This window comes from Limanda limanda, chromosome 18, assembly GCF_963576545.1.
Source record: "Limanda limanda chromosome 18, fLimLim1.1, whole genome shotgun sequence".
Taxonomy (NCBI): domain Eukaryota; kingdom Metazoa; phylum Chordata; class Actinopteri; order Pleuronectiformes; family Pleuronectidae; genus Limanda; species Limanda limanda.
Genome location: NC_083653.1, coordinates 18,468,191 through 18,479,217, shown reverse-complemented (window position 1 = coordinate 18,479,217; position 11,027 = coordinate 18,468,191). Strand labels below are relative to the sequence as shown.

The 11,027-nt window shown below is 40.4% G+C and overlaps 1 protein-coding gene across 1 annotated transcript; it reads right to left on the bottom strand.

The window, feature by feature from the left end:
- Window positions 1–3,615: 3,615 nt before the first annotated feature.
- Window positions 3,616–4,707, bottom strand: paqr8 (progestin and adipoQ receptor family member VIII). Its single transcript, XM_061091083.1, has one exon. The coding sequence runs from the start codon at window positions 4,705–4,707 to the stop codon at window positions 3,616–3,618; it is 1,092 nt and encodes a 363-aa protein (XP_060947066.1).
- Between the last annotated feature and the right edge of the window lie 6,320 nt (window positions 4,708–11,027).

Here is an 11,027-nt window from a genome sequence, read left to right as displayed (position 1 = left end):
CACCTAAACTTTTGATATAGCGTAGCTTCTATGGTCCCAAGTTGCCATATGTATTTATGGTTATTAATTGCCTCGGCTTCTATAGATCTGCTGTAAATACCTAGAACAAGACACACTAGTCTTTCAATAATTTCGTTAGTCTCTGTTTCCTGAATTCTGTACAGTGAGCTGATGGGCTGGAACTTCTGAGATCGTACTAACAAGGGAGGTATTACCGGAAAAAATGATCATTGTTCTATTGCGGAACAGGGTTTGGATGACTCGTATTATTGTGCTTTCGAGGTTTAGTTTGGGTTGTTCACATGGAAGAGAAGACACTGTGGTGGATCACTGAGACAATGTCTGGGCTGGAGTCATGAACTTTAGGGATAATGTGATCATGGTAATGATTAAAGTTTGCCTTGCAGTTGCTGACGTCTCAAATTTGGAGAGATGGTTGCACATATAAGAGAGTTTACAGAAAGTCTTTTTGTATATGTGTGTGGAATGGTGGCATACCAGTGAAAGAAGTTCCCTGTTCTCGATCCTGTCAGACATTCTTATCAGACTTTAAGGGAATTACCCCCACCGAGATATAACTCTGCCCTCATGCAGTGACAAACAATGATTTGTGTTGACATTTCATTCAAACCACTTAGTTCAGTCTTTGCTCCCTGAAGGTATGACATAATCTACATACCTTTCAGCACTTAGCTTGTGCTGATTATTTATATATTAAATAGATTGAAATTATGCCAATACTTGCTATGATGTAGATACAGAGTCTAGAGATAATTAATACATTCAGAATCTCATACACACACCCACACAACCACAATAAACTCCTCTTTGTTTGCAATGGTATCAACTCAAAGTCTACACCAACACCCACACCCTCACCCACACCTACTACTTGTTGACCAACCCTATACTGTCATAATCATCTTCTGATGCCCTGCAGAACAGGTCGTCTATAGCTCTCTGGAGCCATTTGACTCACTCCCTCTGTCAAACGGAGTTATCAGTTTTACTTGGTGGCACAAAATCAATAGATGTGCTATCTCCGAGAAATAATAATAATTTGTATTTTTGTTATGGATGCACTTCCTACACAGAGATAAGAGGAAAGAGGAAGGAGATAATCCCTGAGACAGTTGAAAATAAGCACAAACAGGCTTATTACCACACATGGTGCTAATGCTGGCTGGCTGGCTAAACATAGTTCATAAATACAGACTTCACAAAAAGGCCAACAGTTGAATTAATGTTCAATAAATAATTAAAGCCAAACAGAAAATAAACTCACTATTTAACATGATACCACAAACAACAAACGCTGCTCGAGAACATAGCTATATATAAAACCACTTTTTAATTTTTAAAGGACTATTTTTTCTAAAAGGTGAAAGAAACATGTGGAAACATATCAATTAATAATCTCAAGAGATTCTGGCAGGTGTATTTTCTAACCTCTCTGTTTCCCTCTGGTTGGTTAACAAAGCTCTCATGTCGCATTTGTCCTTTCAAAGGAGGCCTGAGCTCTGAGTCACTCGGTGATACCGGTCCATCCTGAGAGTCATCCTGTGGGAATTCACACTTTAAAAAGTCTACAGGTGTGGCCACCAGCTGAATAAGATTGAGACTGAGATACAAATAATGCAGGGCAAACAGGAAACACTCTCACAAATATCGGTTTTCCTCTTTTTTGGACTAATATGTTGTTGACCATGTATTTGATTTAGAGTCTGTTTAAATACTCTGCGTCTGTGCCGACATGTCACGAGTAACAAAGTGCTCATTTCGCCAAGATAAACCAGTTTTTCATCTGCTCTATCAAAATCATTCAATACTTTAAATTAGGCACGAACAGGATTTTTTCTTTTATGAACCATTATAATGAAAATGATATCATTGTGAGTGAATCATCTACTCACCACTGATCCTGTCCGGCCTGTAGCTGTTGCCTTTTGCCCCTGCAGGGCAATGTTGTCACAAAAAACCACACACACACACACACACACACACACACACACACTGCTCTGGGGGTAGAGGTAGGTTTTTAATAAAGTTCATTTTAAAAACATTAGAAAAACAAATTCATCATTAGTTTTATTCATATGTAACATGAGACACCACGTGCATATAACACTCAATAATACATAACCTGGACCAAGGGGAGCATCCTGAGACAAGGACAGTGCACCTCACGTGTCCTTCCAGACTAACCCTAAAAGAACTAGAGATGGGAATTAACGGATCTTATTCCCATCTCCTCTACTGACAACAGAGCAGGAAATCCCCTTTTTGTGTGGATTTACCTGCATTTAAGTAAACAGCATATACCAGCTAATTTTGTTGTATAGAGATGTTCGATATCCCACCAATATCTTTTTGCATGTGCTGATTAGGTTTAACAGCACAAAAGGACATCCTTCACCTAATGTGAATTATTGTTAATATAGCACAGGGCGATATCATTTTAATGAAAAGTTCCACCTCCTCTTTTCTCTTTTCAGCTAAATCTGGTGTTCTCACTCTTCACATGAGAGGGAGTGTCGTGGCTTTAGGGCAGCAAGGTTTGGGCACCTTTATTAAAGGAACAGCTGAAGTGGGCAAAAAATCTCAGTTCCCTTGGTTCTTACCAAAGAGCTGTTCAAAAGAATCGGATCGTTTGCAAATTACACATCACTGAAAAAGCACAGCTTAACCCTCAGACTTTAAAACAGTGAGGACCCCGTCAAAATGTCCTCCATAAGTTTTACGCTCAAACTGGTGCGCACAATAATACACACACACACACACACACACACACACACACACACACACACACACACACACACACACACACACACACACACACACACACACACACACTGTACTGTAACTGGATTTTTTGAGGGACTTTATCCATTTGCCAACTTGTTTGCATGCGGTCTCTCCTTCTGCCTCAGTGTTAAACTGACCTATTTGTTCACCTCATGTAAATCCCACAATTTGGCTCGTCAACCTCAGTGAACGCAATAAAACAGAGCTGCACTCTCTCTCTCTCTCTCTCTCTCTCTCTCTCTCTCTCTCTCTCTCTCTCTCTCTCTCTCTCTCTTTCTCTATAGTGACACTGCTGCTTACCTCAGGCCGTACTGTGTACTCTGTGGCCAATAAAGAGGTCAAATACGGTTTGGCTTGTAAACGTTTGTCCAAAACTGAGAGTAAATAACAACAAATAAATCATGTTATTCAGCCTTTGCTTGAAAAAAGAAAAACTTTCAAAAACTACTAACTAGCTTGATGTGCCGGCTGGTTAAATAATCATAAAAGGGAGATCTAATATGCATTTAGTGATTTTGTTTTTGTAAATCTAGGGACTCACCGAATAGATCCAAGTCTTTAAAAGCATATAGACGGCTAAACTGACTCTTTAACAGCGGACAGTAAACAGTAAGGCTTCCCCCATCACTTCCTCTCCATTCATTAACAACTAACCAGAGAACAGGTGACATACTTTACGCTTCCGCCACCAACACCACGTGTAAAGAAAAAAGTGCGATTCAGACCATAACCAGACCACATAATATGTGATTATCATACAAGTAATTCAAATAATTATTACATTCTTCACAGATAAACAGGTTGTTTACCCTAATATGGCTTTTTATGAGTATTATCCTTATCATTATTATCAATAGATTTATTTATACCCAGTCGCTCATTGACATGCTTCATTGTGATGACTGCTGTCAGGACACAACACAGAAACAGGCAGGGGAAGGATACACAAGCCCACCACAGCTGCCTTTCTCCAAATACCTCCACCAACGTATCCTTCCGCCTGGCATAATCCTGGAACAGTGCCTCCAGCTGGAACATTGTGCACAGGGCCAGACACAGGTGGAAGATCTGGTGACCTTGGACCCCAAAGTCGCAGTGGCCTGGGAAGAAGCGCTCAGGGATTGGACAGGAGAAAAAGAGTGCAGCCAGCAGGAAGGAGGCGATCTGGAGGGCGTGGAAGAGCTGCGAGTACTCTTGTGTCCAGGGGACGGTCACCAGGCGGTGGACTACGGGACTGATGTCCAGCAGGTATGCCAATGCGGCAGGGACCACCTGGTAGATTTTGCGCTGCAGCGGATATGGACGCCTGTACCTGAACTTGGCGAAACAGCAGCAGGCACAGAAGAGCCATGCACAGAAAGCAGCTCCGGGGAGATACAACGGCCCAACGAAGCTCTCTCTCCACGTTGTCTCTGAAGCGTAGAAATAATGTCCAAGTGAGAACCCGTACTGATACATGGCTATGCCAACATAGTCCATGCAGAAGAAGAAGTAGTGTGCATGTTCAGAGTGAGACTGCATGAGGTGAGCTGTTGCACTGCCGAACAGACAGATGAGACAAGACACCATGAAGAGGCACAGAGGTAGAGAGGCTGCATCAAAGGTGTACCCCAGGGCACCAGCATTGGCACACCAGCGGATCAGCAGCACGGGACCTGCGAGCAAATGACTCCAGACATTCAGTGACTCATTGTGTCTCTGGAATAGACTGAGAAGGTAGCAGCGCCAGTTCTGTTCCACCGGACGGTAGCCTGACAGGATGTAGGGCTCCCGGAACAGGCTGGGGACCTGGGAGGCCTGGACCGTGGGGCTCGGTAACTGCAGGGAGGTAGGCACGATGTCACATGGCCGAGGGATGTTCAAGGTAAGGGTCTTGACCCGTTGCAGAATATCGCCAGACATAACTGAGTGATGGGAGTGGCAGAGAAGGAGGATATGTATATTAATACAAGGTGAGGGAAATTAAAACTGGAGACAAAAAGTAATAAAACTCCACACAAAGCAGATAGAAACATGCTGTAACATTATCTACAGACAGATTAATGAACAAGAACTGTTCTGACACACTGCAACAAGCCCACGTAGTAGTATGGATGTGGCTACAAACTACTGTGTTTTCAAACTAAAACAATCTGAGTCCACACAAGTGTTTTGGCTCCATATGAGTTCTAGTCCCCATCAGTACAAACACACCTGAAAACCTATATCACATCACGTACACTGGGCACGCGCATTCTGCAGTGGTGAGCAGAATAAACAGAGAGATTATAATTATAATGACTCAAGTAGAAGTATGACAAATATGTACTTGAGTAAGACTAAAAAACTGCTCAAGTAGTGAGTAGCTTCATTAGAATGTATTGGTGTCAAACAGGATATTATGAGGTAATAACAAAGTAAAGTCAAATTGATGTAAATTAATAAAGTGACACATTCAAAACTAATGCCTAAATACAGGCTGTAAAGCATTGTTTGCTTTCAAACCTTCACTGAATCCTCAAGGCTTGGTTGCAGCCAGGATTGTGTGAGCAGATACTCAGTTTTCAACACAACCTGAAGTTTAACTTAAAAATGTTAATTAACACAAGCTAGGACGATGCGGACAATAGAAAATAAAAATAATATTCACAATAAATAATAACAAAAATATATATATAATATAATATAATTCTTCCAAACTAGGTCATAAGATAAACAGGAGAGGAGCACAAATAAGTAAATCAGCAAATTCGGCAAAACAACTGCTCACAGAAGAACAATTTAGTTAAATAACTAACCTAGTACATGTAACAGAGTAAAAGCAACACGTATACCCACCGCAGATTGCTTGTATAACAGCTCCTCATCTACACATGTAGAAGTGGTTTCGTTTTTAAGATGCCTAATTCACTTGCACAACAGCTGTTGGCACTAACAACAGATTGAAAAAACACCTGTAATTATTCGATCCATGTTGTTCTACAAGTAGCTGAGGCCGATTCTGTTTCCTCTTCTTCTGCAGGGGGTCCTTTGAGAGGAGCTTGTGGAAACAGCAAAGGTGACCGGAAAAAAGATCAGCAAGCAAATGTCTCCGTTCCTACCCGTCCGGTTTTAAAAGGCTAAACAGGCCAAGCAGCATTTTCAAGCTTTTCTATTTTAGCTGCTCTAAAACTCCAGTAGTGTTTACTACCATTCTACAACGTAACTATGTAACCATAATGTTTTCATAATGTGTCAGGAAAACCAGTCCCAAACAACACAACAAAACCAACTGAAGAATAATGGAGAAGGACTGAATCTCAAAGTGTTTATTTAGGAACTGCTTTTTACTAATCTATTGAAATTTCTACTAATATTCAGATTTACATGCCACATGAAATAAAATATGCTTTCTAATCAAATGAGACTCAGGGCATAAAAAATCATCAACTTGAACTGTTAAAGTATTAGTAAATAAATCATTACATCAGTTGACGAACGTAATTGTTAGTAGTAGCTTTAATAAATCATTTTGATTATAGATTCTTTGTTGGTTTTTGCCTGTACCTGAGATTTCCTTGTGTTTGGATTTATGTTTTCTCCCTGCGTTCTGTTTCCTGTTTATTTTTGTGGGTTCTTGTGTGTTTCCACCTTTTACTTCCTGTCTGTGTCCTGTTTCCCGACCTTGTGTTGTGTTGTCTGCAGACGTGTTTCACCTGTGTCCAATTACCCCTCCCTCCCCTGTGTAGAAGTGTCTGTGCTTACCTTTGTCGTAGTACATTGTCGTCTCTGCACCCGTTGCCGTATCTCCTCCATCATCCCTCACTTGTTAGTGTCTTCTTGGGTTCCCTTGCTCTTTCTGTTTTTCTCTTTTGTGTTTTTTGAGAGCTGTGGGCTTTTTGGATTTTGTTTTGTTAAAAACTCTGCCTCATTAAAAGTACACTTTTTGTCTAAACGTTTTTATCCTGGACTCACAGATTTTCCAGAGACCACAAGGATTTCCCTCCTGACACCTGCAGTTGTGTGTCAGATTGAAGTCCACTCAGAAAGCTGAGCAGTTTGATTCTATTACCTCTGGTCATTCCATCATAGTGATTTCAGCTCCACTTTCAAATGGTTAAAGTTTAAATAAACATTGTTTCACAAAAGATGCTGTGAAATCTTCAAGATTTACAAAACGGTTGGTGGCCTAATGTCGTGATTTTGACATTAATCATCAGCAAACTGTTCAAATAAATATGAAAACTAACTGATGACAAGGTTATTTATTATTATAAGTATTGTTGTCATAATTAATATACAAACAAGACCAAATTAATAAAATAATAATAAGACTTTGTTTGTCTTCTGTGGCTGTGTTGTTGTGAATAGTAGCACACTAAATGAATCACTGCTTAACTCCAACACTGTGTTAATTGATCAGAGCCATGAATCCTGTATCTAAATTCAGAAAGACAGAGGTAGATGTTACTGTACTACTTATATTATTCACAGAATATAACATATTTATAACATTCACATCATTAAAATATTTAAAACATTGTTCAAAGGGGGATGGGTGAGGGTTTTTGTTTTGAGGAGTAGTAAAAGGGTGAGGGAGACAGGGGCAAGCGGAAAGAGGGTGGGTGAGGTTAGAATGGGTGAAGGGAAAAGGCAAAGAGAGGTTTCAGGACAGAAGTCTCATCATCCTTCTTTTCTTTGAGCAATGATTATCTGCTGGCTCAGAAGTTTGTCTTGGTCCTTCACGTTCCTGTAGTTCAGTCTCTCAGTTGGAGTAGTCTTCTATAGAGCAGCTTCACCTCCGTTGTCTCTGCACCTTCTCTTTGGCAGTGAGCACGGCCAGGCAGCCGAAGAAGGCATTGGGACGAGTTTTCTTCTTCTTAGTTTTACTCATGAGCTGGCTCTCGTTTATGAGCTCATCCTCCAGCCTCCTCTGTCTAACCTTTAGCAGGTTGACCTGCTCCTTCAGAGCCTTGTTCTCCTTCTCCACCTCCTCCTCTCTGCTCCAGCTCATCTCGGCCTCAGAGACAGAAAGACACAGAGAGGGAGAGACATACAGAGACACCCAGAGAATGAGACACAGAGAAAGAGACACAGAGAGAGAGAGACGGACTGGCTGGTTAACAATAGATTTTGTTTGTATTAATGGAGGTTCCAGAGGTTATTGATTTGAACATTAGGTAGGAATTGAGCAGCATGTGTAGTTTGAAAACACATTGTTGGCAAGTATGAGTTGAAACTGAAGGTTTTGCCTTTTTATTTTTTTTCAAACAAATAATCTTATAGGCCACAAAATATATGAGATGAGAATAAATATCAAATCCATTGGAGCCTTTTGATGGTATTTTTTAAAATTATGAATACATATAGTACTTTATTTGGCCAAATAAACACAATTTTGATTCTTATTCTGATTCTGAAGTATTTGATACAGTTCATCCTCATGACAGATTTACTGCAGGGTGGTATTTTAGATTAAAGCTGTAAATAGCTGCTACTTAAATACAGCTTTTCTCATCTTGATGATGACACACAGCTGTTTACACACATTCATACTGAACATCTATGGGCAGCACTTTCTCTATCACACATCATTCACACACTATCAGTTCACTTTCTGGGTCTCAGTACCTCCCCAAGGACACTTGGATACGCAGAATGGGGGAGACTGGGCTTAAACTACCGACCGTCTGGGTAGGGGATGAAAGGTGTATGGATGTACCTATTCTCTGTATTTTTAAATTTCATTTTATTTTATATTTAGGGCCTGAGCACTGACCTGACAGGTGAGGCCCTATTGAAATTGTGAGGATTAGTATTGAGTTAGTTAGAAAGTGTTGAAAATTTACGTATTCTGGAGGAATTTTCAATGGGCGTCGCAAAATGGCTCAACGGTGCCCCCCGAGACCCCGGGAATGTGCTCACATTGACCGATCTTCACAAAAATCGATACCCAGGTGTATCATGATCAGACAAACAAAAAAGTCTCAGGTGCAATTGGAAAAACGCCACAGGAAGCCTGCTATTTTGCATTTAGTGGCCATTTTGGCCATATTCCAAAATTTTTCTTTGATGTACTTTTACAAGGGCTTTCATCGGATCAACTTCAAATTGAGATGAGTGTCATCACAACAAGATGGAGATAAAAACTGATTGAGGGATTGATTTTTCGTCAAACGGTGTGACCATGGCGTGGCGTTAAAGTTTGATTACACGCCATTAAAACACGATGTTCGGTAACGCGGACATACATGGACAATGAATCCTTTGATGCTGAGCCGCAAACAAACAACTCCACTCCTGCAGTGTCAGTCTTCCTAGATCAAAGGAAACTTTAAGTCTTGCAAAGGTCACGTCTCTTTCTCGCTCAGAATTGGGACATTTCCTCACACCGTGTCAACGGCGAAGGTTCATCCTTCGCCAAAGGAGACGATATTGGCATAACTCCACTGTGCATTGTCCTATCACCGCCAAACTCAAAATCAGAGTCCAAGCCTGAACAGCTCTATGTGTCAATATGTCCTCAGTCATTATTTATTTTTTTCAGGCAAAAAGCATGCAGCGCTTCAAAATGTATGTGCTCGGGCCCGCCTACTGCTGCTTTGCAGCCCTAGAAATTTTAGTTATTATTATTAGGGCCCGAGCACAGACATCAAAGGTGTCTGGTGAGACCCTATTGAAATTGTAAGGATTATTATTATTTTTATTATTATTATTATTCAGGCAAATGAATTGGCTTTTTGAGGGCTTTAACATGCTCAACTTCTTACCAAAATTTGCAGAAAGTTAGAAAGTGGTGAAAATTTACGTATTCTGAAGGAATTTTCAATGGGCGTCGCAAAATGGCTCAACGGTGCCCCCCGAGACAGCCCGAGACCCCCGGAAGGTGTTCCCATTGACCTATCTTCACAAAAATCGATATACAGGTGTATCATGACCAGACAAACAAAAAAGTCTCTGGGTGCAATTGGAAAAACACAACAGGAAGCCTGCTATATTGCATTTAGTGGCCATTTTGGCCATATTCCACATTTTTTCTTTGATACACTTGTACCAGGGTTTTCATCGGATCAACTTCAAATTGAGATGAGTGTCATCACGACAAGATGGAGATAAAAACTGACTGACGGATTTTTTTTTAATCACACAGTGTGACCGTGGCGTGGCGTCAAAGTTTTATTACACGCCATTAAAACATGATGTTCTGTAACGCGGACATACATGGACCATGAATCCTTTGATTTCAGTCTTCCTAGATCAAAGGAAACTTTATGTCTTGCAAAGGTTACGTCTCTCTCTCTCTCAGAACTGGTTATTTTTGTTTTTTCAGACAAAAAGCATGCAACGCTTCAAAATGGATGTGCTCGGGCCCACCCAGTGCTGCTTTGCAGCCCTAAAAATGTTATATTTTCATATATTTTAGCATATTTATTTCTTATTTCTATTTATTATTATTATTATTATTATTATTATTATTATTATTATTATTATTCAGGCAAATGAATTGGCTTTTTGAGGGCTTTAACATGCTCAACTTCTTACCAAAATTTGCAGAAAGTTAGAAAGTGGTGAAACGTATTCTGAAGGAATTTTCAATTATTTAGGGCCCGAGCACAGACATCAAAGGTGTCTGGTGAGACCCTATTGAAATTGTAAGGATTATTATTATTATTATTATTATTCAGGCAAATGAATTGGCTTTTTGAGGGCTTTAACATGCTCAACTTCTTACCAAAATTTGCAGAAAGTTAGAAAGTGGTGAAAATTTACGTATTCTGAAGGAATTTTCAATGGGCGTCGCAAAATGGCTCAACGGTGCCCCCCGAGACAGCCCGAGACCCCCGGAAGGTGTTCCCATTGACCTATCTTCACAAAAATCGATATACAGGTGTATCATGACCAGACAAACAAAAAGTCTCTGGGTGCAATTGGAAAAACACAACAGGAAGCCTGCTATATTGCATTTAGTGGCCATTTTGGCCATATTCCACATTTTTTCTTTGATACACTTGTACCAGGGTTTTCATCGGATCAACGTCAAATTGAGATGAGTGTCATCACGACAAGATGGAGATAAAAACTGACTGACGGATTTTTTTTTAATCACACAGTGTGACCGTGGCGTGGCGTCAAAGTTTGATTACACGCCATTAAAACATGATGTTCTGTAACGCGGACATACATGGACCATGAATCCTTTAATTTCAGTCTTCCTAGATCAAAGGAAACTTTATGTCTTGCAAAGGTTACCTCTCTCTCTCTCT